Below are 21,951 nucleotides of genomic sequence, written 5' to 3' on the forward strand. Positions count from 1 at the left end.
TTAAAACCTATCTCTTTGACCAAGCTTTTAGTCACCTGCCCTATTATCTCCTTCTTTGGCTCAGCGTCAATGTTTGTCTAATTACACTCCTGTGAAGCACCTTGAGACGTTTTACTATGTTAAAGGCACTACATAAATGCAAGTTGATGTTGATTTGAAGGACCAAGCATTGTCATCGAACCAATTTGAAATGGAGCCATACAAACGGCAAAGAATCTTAACTCACGGGCTTTTCAAACGGCTCTTCCGAATGGGCCTATAGGAAGGGATTCATCGTGAGTTGATTTTGCAGATGGAGCTTTTGCTTTGATATTGAGTTAAGTCTCCTGGCATCTTGTAGAAATTGATGCATTGCTGGCTGGGACACTTACTCATATGATGTGATAAACTTCAAGAAATTAGGTCGTTTCCTTTCACAAGCCCAGCTGAGCTGGCTAAGAGACAGCACTGATCCCACATTTTCCAACCCGTTCTCTGGGCTCCCCTTCTGAAGCCAGCCTACCCCTGGAATTCTGCCATTGCCAAGAATTCTCCTCCCAATGGAATGTTCTGTGCACAAAACCATGACACGATAGTAAACGGACTCGCCAAAAAACGGAACAATGCAGGCCTCAAGTCTCAATAACTCAGCTGACTTGAGCGGGGTTAGTGATAGAGTGATAATTATTGGCCTCTGAACCCCCATACTAAGTTGGGGGGGGGGGGAATTAAAAAACTCAGCCAGTGCAGTGATCCTATGTGAGAAGGTGCTCATCTGAGGGCAGGGTCAGAATCTGCTTCGAAACCTCCCATTCACTGTATCTTTGGCATTGAATCATAGACCCAGAGACATTTGCTGCTCAGAAGGTGGCCATTCGGCACATCGTGGTCTGTGCCAGCTCTTTGCTGGAGCAATCCGAAAACTAATCCCATAGCCCCACCCTCTCCCCATAGCCCTGTATCAATCCCAAACTAATCCCACTGTCCCACTCTCTCCCCATAGCTCTGTATCAATCCCAAACTAATCCCACTGCCCCACTCTCTCCCCATAGTCCCGTATCAATCCCAAACTAATCCCACTGCCCCACACTCTCCCCATAGACCCGTATCAATCCCAAACTAATCCCACTGCCCCACTCTCTCCCCATAGCCCTGTATCAATCCAAAACTAATCCCACTGCCCCACTCTCTCCCCATAGCCCTGTATCAATCCCAAACTAATCCCACTGCCCCACTCTCTCCCCATAGCCCTGTATCAATCCCAAACTAATCCCACTGTCCCACTCTCTCCCCATAGCCCTGTATCAATCCCAAACTAATCCCACTACCCCACTCTCTCCCCATAGCCCTGTATCAATCCCAAACTAATCCCACTGCCCCACTCTCTCCCCATAGCCCTGTATCAATCCCAAACTAATCCCACTGTCCCACTCTCTCCCCATAGCCCTGTATCAATCCCAAACTAATCCCACTGCCCCACTCTCTCCCCATAGCCCTGTATCAATCCCAAACTAATCCCACTGTCCCACTCTCTCCCCATAGTCCTGTATCAATCCAAAACTAGTCCCACTGCCCCACTCTCTCCCCATAGCCCTGTATCAATCCCAAACTAATCCCACTGCCCCACTCTCTCCCCATAGCCCTGTATCAATCCCAAACTAATCCCACTGTCCCACTCTCTCCCCATAGTCCTGTGTCAATCCCAAACTAATCCCACTGTCCCACTCTCTCCCCATAGTCCTGTGTCAATCCCAAACTAATCCCACTGCCCCACTCTCTCCCCATAGTCCTGTGTCAATCCCAAACTAATCCCACTGCCCCACTCTCTCCCCATAGTCCTGTGTCAATCCCAAACTAATCCCACTGCCCCACTCTCTCCCCATAGCCCTGTATCAATCCCAAACTAATCCCACTGCCCCACTCTCTCCCCATAGCCCTGTATCAATCCCAAACTAATCCCACTGCCCCACTCTCTCCCCATAGTCTTGTATCAATCCCAAACTAATCCCACTGCCCCACTCTCTCCCCATAGCCCTGTATCAATCCCAAACTAATCCCACTGCCCCACTCTCTCCCCATAGCCCTGTATCAATCCCAAACTAATCCCACTGTCCCACTCTCTCCCCATAGCCCTGTATCAATCCCAAACTAATCCCACTGCCCCACTCTCTCCCCATAGCCCTGTATCAATCCCAAACTAATCCCACTGTCCCACTCTCTCCCCATAGCCCTGTATCAATCCCAAACTAATCCCACTGCCCCACTCTCTCCCCATAGCTCTGTATCAATCCCAAACTAATCCCACTTCCCCACTCTCCCCATAGCTCTGTATCAATCCCAAACTAATCCCACTGCCCCACTCTCTCCCCATAGTCCTGTATCAATCCCAAACTAATCCCACTGCCCCACTCTCTCCCCATAGCCCTGTATCAATCCCAAACTAATCCCACTGCCCCACTCTCTCCCCATAGCCCTGTATCAATCCCAAACTAATCCCACTGCCCCACTCTCTCCCCATAGTCTTGTATCAATCCCAAACTAATCCCACTGCCCCACTCTCTCCCCATAGCCCTGTATCAATCCCAAACTAATCCCACTGCCCCACTCTCTCCCCATAGCCCTGTATCAATCCCAAACTAATCCCACTGTCCCACTCTCTCCCCATAGCCCTGTATCAATCCCAAACTAATCCCACTGCCCCACTCTCTCCCCATAGCCCTGTATCAATCCCAAACTAATCCCACTGTCCCACTCTCTCCCCATAGCCCTGTATCAATCCCAAACTAATCCCACTGTCCCACTCTCTCCCCATAGCCCTGTATCAATCCCAAACTAATCCCACTGCCCCACTCTCTCCCCATAGCCCTGTATCAATCCCAAACTAATCCCACTGCCCCACCCTCTCCCCATAGCCCTGTATCAATCCCAAACTAATCCCACTGCCCCACTCTCTCCCCATAGCTCTGTATCAATCCCAAACTAATCCCACTTCCCCACTCTCCCCATAGCCCTGTATCAATCCCAAACTAATCCCACTGCCCCACTCTCTCCCCATAGCCCTGTATCAATCCCAAACTAATCCCACTGCCCCACCCTCTCCCCATAGCCCTGTATCAATCCCAAACTAATCCCACTTCCCCACTCTCCCCATAGCTCTGTATCAATCCCAAACTAATCCCACTGTCCCACCCTCTCCCCATAGCCCTGTATCAATCCCAAACTAATCCCACTGCCCCACTCTCTCCCCATAGCTCTGTATCAATCCCAAACTAATCCCACTGTCCCACTCTCTCCCCATAGCCCTGTATCAATCCCAAACTAATCCCACTGCCCCACCCTCTCCCCATAGCCCTGTATCAATCCCAAACTAATCCCACTTCCCCACTCTCCCCAAAGCATTCCGTGATTCAACATCCCTCTGTGTAAAGAATTTTCTCCAATCCCTCTCCTCTCAGTGACAATTTTAAATTGATGATCCCTCACCACTGACTCCCAACTAGAGGAAATAGTCTTTCCCTATTCACTCTATCAAAACCCTTCACCATTTTAAAACCTTGATTAAATCTCCTCTTAGCCTTCTCTGCTCCAGTGGAAATAGTTCCAGTATCTCAAGTCCCTCCTCATAACTATAGTTTCTCATCCCTGGCATCATCCTGGTGAACCTACACTGTACGTTCTCTATGGCTTTAATGTCCTTTCTATAATGGGGCACCGAAACTGCACACATGAAGTAACAGCGCTGAATTAATCCCACCCAACAAAGGTGGTTGTACCTGTACATCCATTGTCTTTGTCCCCACGATTTGTTTGTTTTACTCCATCCTGTGACAGGGCTGGGCCTGTGATTCCTGGTGGGCGAATAAACCTCTCCTTATTTCAGTAACTCACAAGCTTCCACACCCCTGTTGCAACAGAGAGATAGAGCACTCAGCCGGTGCAAACTTCTTATAGACAGCAGGCTGCACACCAGCCAGTAACAGAGAACGAAACATCTTGAGGGGCAGCTTGGAGAGCAGTGAAGGGAACTTAGCTGAGGTTTTCTGCCTGTGCCTTGCCAGCTCCTGGTTTCTGTGCAATCCTTTACTGCTGCCAGATTTGGGGGTCTGTGCGGACAGCCTCCATTTACAGGATGAGCTTTCTCTTTTCTACTCAGCCCCGGTTGGAGTATTAGCTCAGTGGTGTCACTCTCGCCTCTGGGTCAGGAGGTCGTGGGTTCAAGTCCCACTCCTGCAATTTGAGCACGTAATCTGGCCTGACACTTCAGTGCAGTATTGAGGGAGTGCTGCACTGTTGGTGGTGCCGTCTTTCAGATGAGATTTTAAACTCTCAGGTGGACTATTCGAAGAAGGGCAGGGAAGGGGAGTTCTCCTTGGTGTCCTGGCCAATATTTATCCCTCAATCAACAGAACTGAAACAGATTATTTGGTCATTATCACATTGCTGTATACAAATTGGCACAAAAGAGGAATATTAAAAGGTACGGGGAGTGAGCAGGGGAGCAGGGGAGTGGGATTAGACTGGGTGGGATATTAAAGGGTATGGGGAGTGAGCAGGAGAGTGGGATTAGACTGGGTGGGATATTAAAGGGTATGGGGAGTGAGCAGGAGAGTGGGATTAGACTGGATGGGATATTAAAGGGTATGGGGAATGAGCAGGAGAGTGGGATTAGACTGGGTGGGATATTAAAGGGTATGGGGAGTGAGGGGGAGAGTGGGATTAGACTGGGTGGGATATTAAAGGGTACGGGGAGTGAGCAGGAGAGTGGGATTAGACTGGGCGGGATATTAAAGGGTATGGGGAATGAGGGGGAGAGTGGGATTAGACTGGGCGGGATATTAAAGGGTATGGGGAATGAGGGGGAGAGTGGGATTAGACTGGGTGGGATATTAAAGGGTATGGGGAGTGAGCAGGAGAGTGGGATTAGACTGGGCGGAATATTAAAGGGTATGGGGAGTGAGCAGGAGAGTGGGATTAGACTGGGTGGGATATTAAAGGGTACGGGGAGTGAGCAGGAGAGTGGGATTAGACTGGGCGGGATATTAAAGGGTATGGGGAGTGAGCAGGAGAGTGGGATTAGACTGGGCGGGATATTAAAGTGTATGGGGAGTGAGCAGGATAGTGGGATTAGACTGGGCGGGATATTAAAGGGTACGGGGAGTGAGCAGGAGAGTGGGATTAGACTGGGCGGGATATTAAAGGGTATGGGGAGTGAGCAGGAGAGTGGGATTAGACTGGGTGGGATATTAAAGGGTATGGGGAGTGAGCAGGAGAGTGGGATTAGACTGGGTGGGATATTAAAGGGTATGGGGAATGAGCAGGAGAGTGGGATTAGACTGGGTGGGATATTAAAGGGTATGGGGAATGAGCAGGAGAGTGGGATTAGACTGGGCGGGATATTAAAGGGTATGGGGAATGAGGGGGAGAGTGGGATTAGACTGGGCGGGATATTAAAGGGTATGGGGAGTGAGCAGGAGAGTGGGATTAGACTGGGTGGGATATTAAAGGGTACGGGGAATGAGCAGGAGAGTGGGATTAGACTGGGCGGGATATTAAAGGGTATGGGGAATGAGGGGGAGAGTGGGATTAGACTGGGCGGGATATTAAAGGGTATGGGGAGTGAGCAGGAGAGTGGGATTAGACTGGGTGGGATATTAAAGGGTATGGGGAGTGAGGGGGAGAGTGGGATTAGACTGGGCGGGATATTAAAGGGTATGGGGAATGAGCAGGAGAGTGGGATTATAAATGCAAGTTGTTGTTATTGTTGTAGGTGCGCCCACCTTCCCTGAACGGTAAGGTGAACAAAGTATCAATGTTAATCGAGATGTGCAGAGTGCAGTGAAGATTCACCTGCTATCCCTCCTCCGTTTAGACCTTTCTCCGGCCAGGAGCTCTGCCTCTTGTACACAGAAGTTTAAAAGATGAATCGGTCTTACCTGCTGAACCATCGTTGCTGATCTCAGCACCAGGTTTGTGGGCTTTGGTCACAGGTGCCTCTGTGCAATGTTCCAAACACGGAGGACAAATTCAGGAGACGTCTGGTCGTGTTGCTGTCACGTCCAGCACCTTCCAGCTCTACCACCTGGTACACAAAAATTATATTCAACATCAACAAATATACAGATAGTAAATATACAGATAATACAACATGCATCTGCAAAAATCTGTTGAGTTCAAACAGGAACATAGAATCATAGAATAGAATCATAGAAGTTTACAACATGGAAACAGGCCCTTCGGCCCAACATGTCCATGTCGCCCAGTTTATACCACTAAGCTAGTCCCAATTGCCTGCACTTGGCCCATATCCTTCTATACCCATCTTACCCATGTAACTGTCCAAATGCTTTTTAAAAGACAAAATTGTACCCGCCTCTACCACTGCCTCTGGCAGCTCGTTCCAGACACTCACCACCCTTTGAGTGAAAAAATTGCCCCTCTGGACCCTTTTGTATCTCTCCCCTCTCACCTTAAATCTATGCCCCCTCGTTATAGACTCCCCTACCTTTGGGAAAAGATTTTGACTATCGACCTTATCTATGCCCCTCATTATTTTATAGGGTGAGGTGGGGGTTCCCGTGTAACCTCGTTTGACTGAAGCTGGGGTCCCAGTATTGGCCCTATAGAATTCTCGCGCTATCTCAGACCCACTCCCCCCCTACAGCGCTGTCCCATGGCCAGGAGTGGAACTGCACAGAATGACCCCTTGTTACAAGTTAAGGGGTGTTGCCGTGGATAATTTCTCAGGTGTGGGTATTGTCACTTCCTGCTTGCGGTGCCAGTGACTCAGGTTTAGGGAGCACAAATTGGCTGCCGCGTTTCCTAAACTACAACAGTGACTACAGTTCAAAAAAAAGTACCTCATTGGCTGTAAAGCACTTTGGGACGTCCTGAGGTTGTGAAAAGCGCTGTATAAATGCAAAACTTTCTCTTTTTTTAAGTGTAACAGGCTTGGGAGGAACAGGTGACTTTGGACCTATGGTTCCCAAAGCTCTCCACCACTGGGGGTTTTCCTCACCTCATGTCTGGGTCTGTTGGAGATTCACTGATAGAGATTGATTTCTGTGATTAGTCAACAACTCCATTATTGTTGGATCAGGCGATTACCAGGATGGTAGAGGTGAACTAGATGGACCTCGATCCTTTTACCTCCAACAATTCCTATGTTCCTATACTCTGTAGGTGCTGTGACAGGAGATCCTTCAAACAAAGGTGGTCTTTTTTAGAAGTGAGTGTCACCCTGCAGTGAACAGCAGAGTGAATAATCACATCATTTACCGAACCTGGGAATAGCTGAGGAGGAAATTTGATGGCTTCAAGAAGGCTCAGAAGGTAAGTACTCTTCACATTGTGATTCAATTCACAATGCACCTCAACAGCACTGCACTGTGAGCTTGGTGCAGCTTCACAGTGAGAGACCGTCCGATAAATGGTTCCAAATGAAAATAGGCGCAGGTTTTAAATGGGCACTCTGCATTGCTGCCTTGACCAAAGTGTTTGCACTGCACCTTGGTAAGTGTGACAAGCAACAAAGGCCAAACATGAACCTGTATGTTCATAAGCTCTCAGAACTAAAGGAAAGGACTTGCATTAATATTGTGCCTTTCACGACCTCAGGACGTCCCAAAGAAGTACTTTTTGAAGTGTGGTCAATGATGTAATGTAGGAAACATGGCAGCCAATTTGAACTCAGCAAGATCCCACAAATATCAATGAGATAAATGACCAGATAACCTGTTTTAGTGATGTTGGTCGAGGGATAAATATTGGCCAGGACACCGGGGATAAATCCCCTGATCTTCTTCCAATAATGCAATGGGATATTTTACATCTACCTGAGGGGGCAGATAGGGCCTCAGTTTAACGTCTCAACCGAAAGTAGGGCTGGGCGTAGTCCTGGAGGTTTCATCACATGACCTCCCGCTTCCGACTGCCCTGCCCCCACACTCCCACCATTGGTTGTCCGACACGCCCATCCTCACGATGCTCCGCCTTCCCATGGCAAATTGGAAAGCGAACAGACTCCTCGTTATCCAATTGGATGACTGTTGACTGTCAGTCAAACAGTGTTTTCTCCATTTGGAACACTTGCCAGTGTGTTGGGAACGTCCCTTCTGTGATGCTGCTCTAAATGTAAACTGCAGTGCTGCTAAAATTAAGCACAAAGCGAGCATTAATGACCGTGGCAACCTTCCTAAGATCAGCAGGTTTCTCCTTCACCTGCCCCAGGTTCAGTACGCAGGTGAGGCAGACATACAGCTATGTCCAGAAGATGGACCCTCAGTTGCAAAAAGCACCTCCCTTCTTCAAATCTGCTTCATGAAACGGAGCCGTTCGGACATTTGCTGTCACCATTTCTTCCTCCAATTCAGGATCAGGGCAGTTTTCATGGAGACCAGCAGGGCTTTAAGAGCTGCATAACTCACCCCTTGATCTAGGAGGCACTCTCTGACATCATGAGCTGCACGCACTGTAAATTTATTTACATGAGTTGACCTTGCTTTACAACGCAAGGTCACTGCACTAGACGTGTACAGCACGCAAAGAACAGCAGTCAATGTGCCTCCATGTTAGGACTGTGTTGTTGGCCTTGCAGAGTCGTGTGGGACTGTGCTCTCCCTTTTGGATACTAATGTCCTCACATGACTCCCTTTCTGCCATCATTCACCTTGCTTTGGAAAGATACTTTCATGCAGAAATCATACAACACAGAAGGAGGCCATTTGGCCCATCGTGCTTGTGCCAGCTCTGTGAAAAACATGTCCAATTAGTCCCACTCCCCTGTTCTTTCCCCATAGCCCTGCAAATTTTTCTTTTTCATGTATTTATCTAATTCCCTTTTGAAAGTTACTATTGAATCTGCTTCCACCGCCCTTTCAGGCACAGCATTCCAGATCATAACAACTTGCTGCGTAAAAATATTTCTCCTCATCTCTCCTCTGGTTCTTTTGCCAATTATTTTAAATCTGTGTCCTCTGGTTACCGACCCTCTTGCCAGTGGAAACAGTTTCTCCCTATCTACTCTGTCAAAACCCCCCTCATGATTTTGAACATCTCTGTTAAATCTCCCCTTAACCTTCTCTGCTTTAAGGAGAACAATCCCAGCTTCTCCAACCTCTCCACTTAACTGAGGTCCCTCATCCCATGTATCATTCTGGTAAATCTCTTCTGCACCCTCCTAAAGTGCATCCTTCCTAAAGTGCGGTGCTCAGAATTGGACACAATTCTCCAGCTGAGGTCTAACCAATGTTTTATAAAGGTTTAGTGTAACTTCCTTGCTTTTGTACTCTATGCCTCTTTTAATAAAGCCCAGGATCCCATATGCTTTTTTAACAGCCTTCTCAACTTGTCCTGCCACCTTCAAAAATTTGTGTACGTGAACCCCAGGTCTCTCTGTTCCTGCACCCCCTTTAAAATTGTACCATTTCGTGAGTTATCACAAAAAATGACATTTGATAGTAAAAAGTAAAAGGATAGATAAAGGAAGGGTGAGGCCGATTAGGGACAAAAAAGGAAATTTTGAGGAGGCAGAGGGCATGAGTGAGGTACTGAATGAGGACATTGTATCAGTCTTCACTAAAGCAGAGGATGAAGTTAATGTCTCAGTAGCGGAGGAGGGAGTAGAGATATTGGATAGGATAAAAATAGATAGAAAGGAGGTGCTAAATATTTTGGCATCACTCAAAGTTAACAAATCACCCGGTCCAGATGGGATGAATCCTAGATTGCTGAGGGAAGTAAGGGTGGAGATAGCAGAAGCTCTGACCACAATCTTTCAATCCTCCTTGGATATGGGAGTGGTGCCAGTGGACTGGAGGAATGCTACACCCCTATTCAAGAAGGGGAGAGGGATAAACCTGGTAACTACAGGCCAGTCAGTCTAACGTCAGTGGTGGGAAAACTACTAAGGACCATTGTCAAGGACAAAATTAATTCCCACTTAGAGAAGCATGAGTTAATGAGGGACAGCCAGCACAGATTAGTTAAAGGCTAAACGAGTTCTTTGATGAAGTAACAAAGAGGGTTGATGAGGGTGGTGCAGTAGATGTTGTATATCTGGACTTTCAAAAGGCAGTTCATGAAAGTGCCACATAACAGACTTGTTTAAAAAATAGAAGCACATGGGATTAAAGGGAATGTGGTAACTTGGGTACGTAATTGGCTAAGGGATAGGAGGCAGAGAGTAGAGGTGAACGGATGTTTTTCTGACTGGAGAGAAATATGCAGTGGGGTCATTCAGGGGTCGGTATTAGGACCATGGCTTTTCCTGTTATATATAAATGACCTGGACTTGGGTATAGAGAGTACAATTTCCAAGTTTGTGGATGATACAAAACTTGGCAATGTAGTAAACAATGAGCAGGATAGTATCAGATTTCAGGAGGACATAGACAGACTGGTGAAATGGGCAGACACATGGCAATTTAATGCGGGTAAGTGTGAAGTGATGCACTTTAGGAGGAACAACATGGAGAGGCAATATAATCGAAATGGTTCTATTTTGAGGGGGGTGCGGGAGCAGAGGGACCTGGGGGTACATATTCACAAATCTTTGAAGGTGATAAGGCAAGTTGATAAGACGGATAAGAAAGTGTATGAGATATTTGGCTTTGTAAAAAGGGGCATTGAATAAAAAACAAGGAAGTTATGCTAAATCTTTACAAATCACTGGTTAGACCTCAGCTGGAGTATTGTGTACAATTTTCCACACTTTAGGAAGGAAGTCAAGGCCTTGGAGAGGGTCCAGAGGAGGTTTACCAGGATGATACCAGGGATCAATTATGTGGAGAGATTGGAGGAGCTGGGATTGTTCTCCTTAGAGCAGAGAAGGTTACAGGGAGATTTAATAGAGGTGTTCAAAATGGTGAGAATAGGAAGTAGGGAGAAACTGTTTCCTCTGGCAAGTGGGTCGGTAACCAGAGGTCATAGATTGAAAATAACTGGCAAAAGAATAGAGGGGAAACGAGAAATGTTTTCACACAGAGGGGTGTTAAGATTTTTTTAAAATTAGTTCATGGGATGTGGGCGTCGCTGGCAAGGCCGGCATTTATTGCCCATCCCTAATTGCCCTTGAGAAGGTGGTGGTGAGCCGCCTTCTTGAACCGCTGCAGTCCGTGTGGTGACGGTTCTCCCACAGTGCTGTTAGGAAGGGAGTTCCAGGATTTTGACCCAGTGACGATGAAGGAACGGCGATATATTTCCAAGTCGGGATGGTGTGTGACTTGGAGGGGAACGTGTGCCTGCTGCCCTTGTCCTTCTAGGTGGTGGAGGTCACGGGATTGGGAGGTGCTGTCGAAGGGCTGCACTACCTGAAAGGGTGGTGGAAGTAGATTCTAGAGGAACTTTCAAAAGGCAATTGGACATGTTATCAAAGAGGATTAATTTGCAGGGTTATGAGATTGATGGATTTTTGTCAACCAATGGTATTAAGGGATATTGGGCTAAGGCGGGTATATAGGGTTAGGTCACAGATCAGCCATAATCACATTGAATGGCAGAACAGGCTCGAGGGGCTAAATGGCCTCCTCCTGCTCCTATGTTCTTATGTCCTATGTTCCTGTGTTATGGGGAAAAAGCTGGAGTGTGGGACTAAATTGGATAATTCTTTCAAAGAGCTGGCAAAGGCTCAATGGGCTGAATGGCCTCCTTCCGTTCTGTAAGATTCTATATTCAGCCCTGGGTGATGTCGCTTTGCACTAACTTGAATTAAACAGCTGGCTGCACGTTTGCTCCTCAGACACTGAAACCTATTCCTTTCTGCCCTGCTCTGCCCACAGTCCATGAGCAACAGCTGGGCAGAGCACAAAACAAGTGGAATATTTTGTCTGTCTCCCTGAATAAACATGCTGTGACCTGCTGGTGACCCGTACAATAAAAGGCTAATGAACATCGCTCACTGCCAAATGACTCTTGTCCACCAGACTGTTCTCAGTTTAAGTTCTGGGGGTCACTTTCGATGGGACTCACGTTTGAGGGCAGAATGTTGTCCCAGTGTAAATGGCAATCGAAACGCTGCCAACTTAGATCAGTAATAAAAAGAGAAAGTGCCAGAAACACCCAGTCGGTCCGTTGACCTCTAGATTTCTGTTTTTATTTGACTCCCATATGCAGTTCGCTTCCTCTTAACTTGTATCACCAGTGCCCTAAAACTGCGGCCCATTTGAAACACAGAGTCTAACTCTAAACCGTGCCAGCTGTGGCTCAGTGGTAGCACTCTCACCTCTGAGTTCGTAGGTCATGGGTTCCAGTCCCACTCCAGAAACTTGAGCCCCTAATCAACACTCCAGTGCAGTAGTGAGGGAGTGCTGCACTGTCAGAGGTGCTGCCTTTCGGATGAGTTGTTAAACCAAGGCCCTGACTGCCCTTTCTGGTGGATGTAAAAAATCCCATGGCACTATATGAAGAACAGCAGGTGAGTTCTGCCCAGTGTCCTGGCCAATATTTATCCAACATCACTAAAGCACAGATGAGCTGGTCATTATCTCATTGCTGTTTGTGGGATCTTGCAAATTGGCTGCTGCGTTTCCTACATTACAACAGTGAGGACACTTCAAAACTACCTCACTGGCTGTAAAGTGCTTTAGGACATCCTGAGGTCGTGAACAGCGTTATCTTTCTAAACACACACACAGTTATAACACTGCGTCAATTGTGAATTAATCCTCTGTCGTTTTAGTACCAGATACTGTATGTTAAGAGCTCAGTTTCACAATAGTTGAAATGTTTTCGATCTATATACACCCAGCAGTGTCCCAACCACAACTATTTCAGACCGGGTGGCCAGTTATGGTTGCAATTAATGATTTATTTTTTCGCGCATTCCTTTTCCTAAACAGGCCAATCGCAGGCAGTGTCCCTTTACACAATAATATTCTACCAGGCTGCAACTTTCAGCCCAGACGTCTGGGAACAGGAGAGCTGCAACAGGAATTCCCCACACTCTCCACTGTCAGCTCAATGGGTTATGTTTTCTGCAACGAGAGATTGATGACATTACAAAAGGAGTTTCTCACGATAGTTACACGGGGAATGAGCCCTGAGATTGCTGCCGACTGTAAACAGATGCCTCCGGCCTCTAGGCCATGTCAATGGCCGTGAAAATCAATCAGTCGACGGTGTTTGGAAGCTGCCTTAAAGAGTGGTGATTTACGATGGAGAATGTGATTATAATCGTGACGTTAAATTATCCCTATAGCTGAGATGGATGGTCCTTGAAATTCCTCACCATCTAAATCTGTCCAACAGATTATTCCCACTCTGTGTTTTTGTTAGACGTTTCTGTAAAATAAAAAAAATTTGGATTTATAGAATCATAGAGCACAGGAGGACACTCGGCCCATCGTGCCTGAGCTGGCTCTTTGAAAGAGCTATCCAATTAGTCCCACTCCCTGCTCTTTCCCCACAGCCCTGCAAATGTTTTCCCTTCAAGTATTTATCTAATTCCCTTTTGAAAGTTACTATTGAATCTGCTTCCACCGCCCTTTCAGGCAGTGAATTCCAGATCATAACAACTCATTGCATAAAAAAAATTCTCATCTCCCCTCTGGTTCTTTTGCCAATCACCTTAAATCTGTGTTCTCTGGTTACCGACCCCTGATCAGACCCTGAGAGGGTTGTAAATTCACGGCAGGGATGAACAGTCCTCTCTTACGTTCAACATTCTATGGCCTACAAATGAGTTTGTGCTGGCCTGCCAGTGACAGATTGGCCGAGTGCCTCAGACTGGCGAGCAGCAGACACCTGCTGGGCTTTCCTCAGACAGCTCGTCTGCGAGCAGCAGGCACCTGCTGGGCTTTCCTCAGACAGCTCGTCTGCGAGCAGCAGGCACCTGCTGGGCTTTCCTCAGACAGCTCGTCTGCGAGCAGCAGACACCTGCTGGGCTTTCCTCAGACAGCTCGTCTGCGAGCAGCAGGCACCTGCTGGGCTTTCCTCAGACAGCTCGTCTGCGAGCAGCAGGCACCTGCTGGGCTTTCCTCAGACAGCTCGTCTGCGAGCAGCAGGCATCTGCTGGGCTTTCCTCAGACAGCTCGTCTGCGAGCAGCAGGCACCTGCTGGGCTTTCCTCGGACAGCTCGTCTGCGAGCAGCAGGCACCTGCTGGGCTTTCCTCAGACAGCTCGTCTGCGAGCAGCAGACACCTGCTGGGATTCCCCAGACAGCACGCCAGTGAAGACCATTCCAATTTTGGGCTGCTGTGTCATGGGCAGGTAGGTCTTGGAAGGGGTGGGGGGGGTGGTAAGCAATGGAGAGGGAGTGTGGGGGTGCAAGCAGTGGCCCATGGTTTTAATGTGGGGTCAGGGGGAGCACTCCTGCACCTCCCACCTCCATATTCAGGTAAGCATTTTCTTTTCAGGATCATTAGATTAATTCCTGGGATGAGAGGGTTGTTCTATGAGGCGAGATTGAGTCGAACGGGTCTATACTCTCTGGAGTTTAGAAGAATGAGAGGTGATCTCATTGAAACAAATAAAATTTTTTAGAGGGCTTGACAGGGTAGACGCTGAGAGATTGTTTCTCCTGGTTGGAGAGTCTAGAACTAGGGGACATGGTCGCAGGATAAGGGGTCGACCATTTATGACCAAGATGAGAAGGAATTTCTTCACTCAGAGGGTTGTGAATATTTGGAATTCTCTACCCCAGAGGGCTGTGGATGCTGAGTGATTGAATATATTCAAGACTGGGATCGATAGATTTTTGGACTCTCGGGGAATCAAGGGATATGGAGATTGGGCGGGAAAGTGGAGTTGAGGTCGAAGATCAGCCATGATCTTATTGAACGTCGGAGCAGGCTCGAGGGGCCATATGGCCTACTCCTGCTCCTATTTCTTATGTTCTTAAAGTTACCTATTTGGTGGCGGCCTGCAGCGGTCCCATTAAGGACCCCCCCCCCCACCACCTCCACTTTCCCCTTCCCCAGATTAGGCCACGTGTAGACCCGGTTATCTTAAATGCAGCCGTCCCAGCACCGCCTGCCTCCTTTGGTAATGGAGGCCTCAGATAGGCGAAAGGGCCTTTGAATATGCAAATAGGGTCCCTAACACCTGTTTCAGGCGCGTGCCCTGGACGCTTCTTTTGATGCCTTTACCAATATGGCAGGCGGCGCACTGCCAGCTCAGAATGTACACACCTGCCACGGCCGCCATATTGGACGCAACTGTGCCCGTTTTAAGCCTGTAATACGGACGCAACGTCATCGGATTTCTAGACCTACTTCCTAGGCTGAAATGTGACCTTTCAGACCTGAGCCTCCTCGGAACTTTTAGTGGAGTCCATTTTCAGGACACTGCTCCTGGCCACAGAATTTCACTTGACGCTGTGGCCAACATGGAGAATCGAGAACCGTTCCGCAATGCCCCTACCCCCACCGCCCAATGATCTCAGGTCATGAATTTGACACCAGTGCCAAACTGTGGTAGATGCTAAGCATCTGATGTCACTGTGGGTTGGAGCTGGTTAAGGGAGAGGGGAGGGCGACAATCCAGAGGGTGGGTATTGGTGGGGTGGGGGAGGAGAATCTTTAAGGGGCAGGAGGGGCTTTATGGGACCACTGGTTAGGCTGCTCTATGCCAAGTGCCAATGGACGGAGTCAGCGCAGCATTCAATCCACCCAATTAGAATCATAGAATCATAGAAAGGTTACAGCATTGAAGGAGGCCATTCAGCCCATCAAGTTGGTGCCAGCTCTTTGCAGGAGCAATCCAGCTCGTCCTGCTCCCCCACCCTATCCCCGTAGTCCTGAATTTTTTTTCCTTTCAAGAACTTATCCAGTTCCCTTTTGAAGGCCATGATTGAATCTGCCTCCACCACCCCCTCGGGCAGTGCATTCCAGATCCTAACCACTCACTGTGTAAAAAAGTTTTCCCTCATGTCACCTTTGGATCTTTTGCCAATCACCTTAAATCTATGTTGTCTGGTTCTTAACCCTTCTGCCAATGGGAACGGTTTCTCTCCATCTACTCTGTCCAGACCCTTCACGATTTTGAACACCTCGATCAAATCTCCTCTCAACCTTCTCTGTTCCAAGGAGAACAACCCCAGCTTCTCCAGTCTATCCACGTAACTGAAGTCCCTCATCCCTGGAATCATTCTAGTAAATCTCTTCTGCACCCTCTCTAAGGCCTTCACATCCTTCCTAAAGTGCGGTGCCCAGAACTGGACACAATATTCCAGTTGTGGCCGAACCAGTGTTTTGTAAAGGTTCATCATGACTTCCATACTTTTGTATCTATGCCTCTATTTTTAAAGCCCAGGATCCCGTATGCTTTTTTAACCGCTTTCTCAACCTGCCCTGCCACTTTCAACAATTTGTGCAAGTATACCCCCAGATCTCTCTGTTCCTGTACCCCTTTTAGAGTTGTGCCCTCTAGTTTATATTGCCCATCCTCGTTCTTCCTACCGAAATGTATCACTTCGCATTTTTCTGCGTTAAATTTCATCTGCCACGTGTCTGCCCATTCCACCAGCCTGTCTATATCCTCTTGAAGTCTATCACTATCCTCCTCACTGTTCACTACACTTCCAAGTTTTCTGTCATCTGCAAATTTTGAAATTGTGCCCTGTACACCCAAGTCCAAGTCATTAATATATATCAGGAAAAGCAGTGGTCCCAGCACTGACCCCTGGGGAACACCACTGTACACCTCCCTCCAGTCCGAAAAACAACCATTCACCACTACTCTCTGATTCCTGTCTCTTAGCCAATTCTGTATCCATGTTCCTACTGCCCCCTTTATTCCATGGGCCGCAATCTTGATGATAAGCCTGCTGTGCGGCACTTTATCAAACGCCTTTTGAAAGTCCATATACACCACATCAACTGCATTGCCCTCATCAACCCTCTCTGTTACCTCATCAAAAAACTCTATCGGGTTAGTTAAACAGGATTTGCCTTTAACAAATCCGTGCTGGCTTTCCCTAATCAATCCACACTCGTCCAAGTGACTGTTAATTCTGTCCCGGATTATCGTTTCTAAAAGTTTCCCCACCACTGAGGTTAAACTGACTGGCCTGTAGTTGCTGGGTTTATCCTTACACCCTTTTTTGAACAAGGGTGTAACATTTGCAATTCTCCAGTCCTCTGGCACCACCCCCATATCTAAGGATGTTTGGAAGATTATGGCCAGTACCTCCACAATTTCCACCCTTACTTCCCTCATCAACCTAGGATGCATCCCATCCAGAGTGGGTGACTTTAAGTTCAGCTAGCCTTTTTAGTACCTCTTCTTTATTAATTTTTAGCCCATCCAATATCTCAACTACATCTTCCTTTACTGAGACTCTGGCAGCATCTTCTTCCTTGGTAAAGACAGATGCAAAGTACTCATTTAATACCTCGGCCATCCCCTCTGCCTCCATAAGTGGATCTCCTTTATGGTCCCGAATCGGCCCCACCCCTGTTGCTCTCTCTGTACTCTCACAGAGGCAATAATACCCTTTCTCTGACTAGGTTAGCTGACCCGTATACAATGTTGAATTATATGAGGTTTACTGTTATCCTCTCCCCCCGGGGATGAGGTTAGCAGAAAAGGAGAATGAATTCAACACTCAAAGATCACAATCGTGACGATATGGCACCAAGTTACCGGAGAGGATTCCTTACCTTTTCCTTAAGACTGAAAGTGATAGCCAGAATGAGTGTTGTTGCTCCCTCTGTACTCTCACCGAGGCAGTAATACCCTTTCTCTGACTAGGTTAGCAGACCTGTATACAATGCTCCAGAGGGGCCTGATCAAAGCCATATGCAGCCGAGTGTTGAGCTGACGGTTTCACAGATTTATCAATGACAACCCTCAGCTGTCATTCCGTTTATCACATACCAGTTGTAATTCTGGTATCCTGGTCCAGTTTTTATAAAGCACCAATCTGTGCGGCAGGTCAATAGTGTAAAGCAATCTGATATCATTCAAAGGGACCTGGACATAGGCAGATGAATATTGGGTGAGGCACAAAATGTAGGATAGCGTATAGTGTAATAGGTTAACAGCCTGGCATAGGTAAAGATCCTCATGGAATTGTTAGCGTAAAGGGTTACATTAAAGGGTGAAGTATAGAAACCACAGGTGTATATTGGACATGATTCTGCAGAAAGTTTAAAACGTTCAGTAATAAATTAGTAAAATAGCTTCACAATACAGAAGTCAGTATTAATTTCTGTGTATGATGAATTTATTCTGTGTGATGGAGACTAACACATGGTTTAGATTAGGTCGCTCGGCTCCTGCACACAAAAGCAAGACGGAATGTGTTGGAAAGTTCAGGGCAATTTAAGGAGAAAAGCAGGTTTGATTAAAGGATCTGTGTAAAGAATTATGGCCTAGTTTGGAGACGATGGCCTAGAAATTTGTTGACGCTGTGCCCGTTTTACAGCGTTCAATATGGCGGGCGGCGTGTGCGTACATTCTGTCCAGAAGTGCACCGCCCGCCGTATTGCTAAAGGCTCCATATTGGCGTCTAGTGCCCGCACCTGCATGAGGTCCCCGTCCCGAAATCGGTATGGTCTGGACGCAGCTGGCACCGGCCTGGTACGTTCAGTACAACCAGGTCCATGTGCAGCCTAACCGGTGCTCCTTAAAGGGACTGGTGGAGACCGCCACCAACAAGGAATGTTTTTTTAAAATACTTATGTGGAATATGGTGCCAGGAGGAGCAGGAGTACTTCTCCCATCTCCACAGTAGCTCCCCTCCCCCTTCTCCACCTTCCTCCCTCCCCCGATCGCTCCCCTCCCCCGATCGCCACCTTCCTCCCTCCCCCCTTCTCCACCTTCCTCCCTCCCCCGATCGCTCCCCTCCCCCCTTCTCCACCTTCCTCCCTCCCCCGATCGCCTCCTCCCCCAATCACCACCTCCCTCCCTCCACCGATCGCTCCCCTCCCCCCTTCTCCACCTTCCTCCCTCCCCCGATCGCTCCCCTCCCCCGATCGCCACCTTCCTCCCTCCCCCCTTCTCCACCTTCCTCCCTCCCCCGATCGCTCCCCTCCCCCCTTCTCCACCTTCCTCCCTCCCCCGATCGCCACCTTTCTCCCTCCCCGATCGCTCCCCTCCCCCCTTCTCCACCTTCCTCCCTCCCCCGATCGCCACCTTTCTCCCTCCCCCGATCGCTCCCCTCCCCCCTCTCCACCTTCCTCCCTCCCCCGATCGCTCCCCTCCCCCCTCTCCACCTTCCTCCCTCCCCCGATCGCTCCCCTCCCCCCTTCTCCACCTTCCTCCCCCCCCGATCGCTCCCCTCCCCCCTTCTCCACCTTCCTCCCTCCCCCGATCGCCACCTTCCTCCCTCCCCCCTTCTCCACCTTCCTCCCTCCACCGATCGCTCCCCTCCCCCCTTCTCCACCTTCCTCCCTCCCCCGATCGCCTCCTCCCCTGATCGCCTCCTCCCTCCCTCCCCCGATCGCTCCCCTCCCCGATCACCACCTCCCTCCCTCCACCGATCGCTCCCCTCCCCCCTTCTCCACCTTCCTCCCTCCCTCCACCGATCGCTCCCCTCCCCCGATCACCACCTTCCTCCCTCCCCCGATCGCTCCCCTCCCCCGATCACCACCTTCCTCCCTCCCCCGATCGCTCCCCTCCCCCGATCACCACCTTCCTCCCTCCCCCGATCGCTCCCCTCCCCCGATCACCACCTTCCTCCCTCCCCCGATCGCTCCCCTCCCCTGATCACCACCTTCCTCCCTCCCCCGATCGCCTCCTCTCCCTCCTCCCCTGATCGCTCCCCTCCCCCGATCACCACCTTCATCCCTCCCCCGATCACCACCTTCCTCCCTCTCCCGATCGCCTCCCTCCCCCTCCCCCGATCGCCTCCCTCCCCCAATCGCCTCCCTCCCCCCTCTCCCGATCGCCTCCCTCCCCCTCCCCCGATCGCCTCCCTCCCCCAATCGCCTCCCTCCCCCCTCCCCCGATCGCCTCCCTCCCCCCTCCCCCGATCGCCTCCTTTCCCCGATCGCCTCCCTCCCCCGATCGCCTCCCCCATCCTGATTGCCACCTTCCTGCCTCCCAATCGCCTCTCCCTGCCCCCCTGATCACCCCCCTCCCTCCCTCCCTTCCGATCAGCTCCAGCCCCTCCCAGGGCCTATCTGATGACCACTGCCGGGGGAGACAGCCGGACTAACTTTGTTCTCGGGGAATTGGCGAGCTGCCTCTGGATGCCCAATTGACCCCCGCAGCTCGTCGGCTGATGAGGCCCGAGGCTCAATTTCAGGTGAGCCTCCGCCTGTCTGAGCGTACCGCGTATCTCAGCCAGGAAAATGAACGAATTTCCACCTGAACATGTCTGAACTGGGTTAATAATATTCTGTAACAAATGTGGATGTTTACAATCGTGTAAGTCTATCTTATCTTATCTTCTACTGATAAGAGAAGCCATTTACATTCCAGTAAGAATGAAGTGTACATGGTACAACATTGTCACCTAGTGGTGTAGTAGCATATCAAACACAAGGATTACATGGCAGCAGTCTTCGGGTTAATAGGTTCAACACAAGTCACCTGATGTCGCTTAGGAATTGTCCATCAGATGTATATATATGCATGAGTGAATTTTTAGAACAAATGTAGACTCAAGACTGTGAACTGCCTGGTGAGGTGTAAGTTTGTAATTCCTGGTGGGTATCCTATGTGTGAGTATATGGATGTATTGAAGTCTATAACTAGCAAACATCTGTCAGATATGTCACAATCTCATGGGTTTTGAATCTGTTCATTAAAGGAAAGATAAGGAGCAGGAGCAAGAGCACTAAGCCTGATTCAGTAAAAAATCCAATATGTAAGGGCTGATTTTCCTGGTCCCCTTCTGCCCTCGCACATAACAGGAACAGCACCAGGCTTCGTTGCCCCCCTGCCTGCACCAGCAAAGCCCTAGAAGTCCCAGGGCACCATTAAAGGGGCGGAGGCACAATGAGTCAGGTCTCTGTCCCTTCTTCCTGACTCCTGCACCTTGGGAAAATTCAGTCCTCCAGTCACGAAGATTGGGAAAATTAGCCCTATAGAATTATACGGAGTGGCCATTCAGCCCATTGCCCCCTGCCCTCTTTCTGAAAGGGCTCTCCCTTTCGTCCCATTCCCATGCCCTTTCTCCATTTGGCCCATTGCCTCTATGCCTGCTGTCTGAAAGAGCTCTTCCTGTAGTCCTGTTCCCATCCAGTGTCCTAGGCCAAACCATCTTCAGCTGCTTCATCAATGACCTTCCCTCCATCATAAAAGTCAGAAATGGGGACGTTCGCTGGTGATTGCACAGTGTTCAGTTCCATTCACAACCCTTCAGATAATGAAGCAGTCCATGCCCGCATGCAGCAAGACCTGGACAACATCCAGGCTTGGGCTGATAAGTGGCAAGTAACATTCGCACCAGACAAGTGCCAGGAAATGACCATCTCCAACAAGAGAAAGTCTAACCATCTTTCCTTGACATTCAACGGCATTACCATCACCGAATCCCCCACCATCAACATCCTGGGGGTCATCATTGACCAGAAACTTAACTGGACCAGCCACATAAATACTGTGGCTACAAGAGCAGGTCAGAGGCTGGGCATTCTGCGGCAAGTGGCTCACCTCCTGACTCCCCAAAGCCTTTCCACCATCTACAAGGCACAAGGCAGCAGTGTGATGGAATACCCTCCACTTGCTTGGATGAGTGCAGCTCCACCAACACTCAAGAAGCTCGACACCATCCAGGACAAAGCAGCCCGCTTGATTGGCACCCCATCCACCACCCTAAATATTCACTCCCTTCACCACCGGCCCACTGTGGCTGCAGTGTGTACCATCCACAGGATGCACTGCAGCAACTCACCAAGGCTTCTTCAACAGCACCTCCCAAACCCTGACCTCTACCGCCTACAAGGACAAGGGCAGCAGGCACATGGGAACAACACCACCTGCACATTCCCCTCCAAGTCACACACCATCCTGACTTGGAAATATATCGCCGTTCCTTCATCGTCACTGGGTCAAAATCCTGGAACTCCCTTCCTAACAGCACTGTGG

The 21,951-nt window shown here is 49.1% G+C and overlaps 1 protein-coding gene across 3 annotated transcripts in view; it reads right to left on the reverse strand.

Moving 5' to 3' along the window:
- The window catches only part of LOC137327055 (pleckstrin homology-like domain family B member 1), a 326,545-nt gene that overhangs the window by 296,314 nt on the left and 8,280 nt on the right, over positions 1 to 21,951 (reverse strand). For 2 of the 3 annotated variants that reach the window (XM_067992448.1, XM_067992446.1), the window contains exons 2-3: positions 5,913 to 6,058; positions 3,753 to 3,881 (exon numbers count right to left, since the gene is read on the reverse strand). In XM_067992448.1, coding sequence (XP_067848549.1) covers positions 3,753 to 3,764 — 12 coding nt within the window. In that variant the 5' untranslated portion in view covers positions 3,765 to 3,881; positions 5,913 to 6,058. Of the gene's footprint in view, positions 1 to 3,752; positions 3,882 to 5,912; positions 6,059 to 13,201; positions 13,255 to 21,951 lie in introns of all 3 variants that reach the window. The other variant, XM_067992447.1, reaches the window with a different exon arrangement.

Source organism: Heptranchias perlo, chromosome 11 (genome assembly GCF_035084215.1).
Source record: "Heptranchias perlo isolate sHepPer1 chromosome 11, sHepPer1.hap1, whole genome shotgun sequence".
Lineage (NCBI taxonomy): Eukaryota > Metazoa > Chordata > Chondrichthyes > Hexanchiformes > Hexanchidae > Heptranchias > Heptranchias perlo.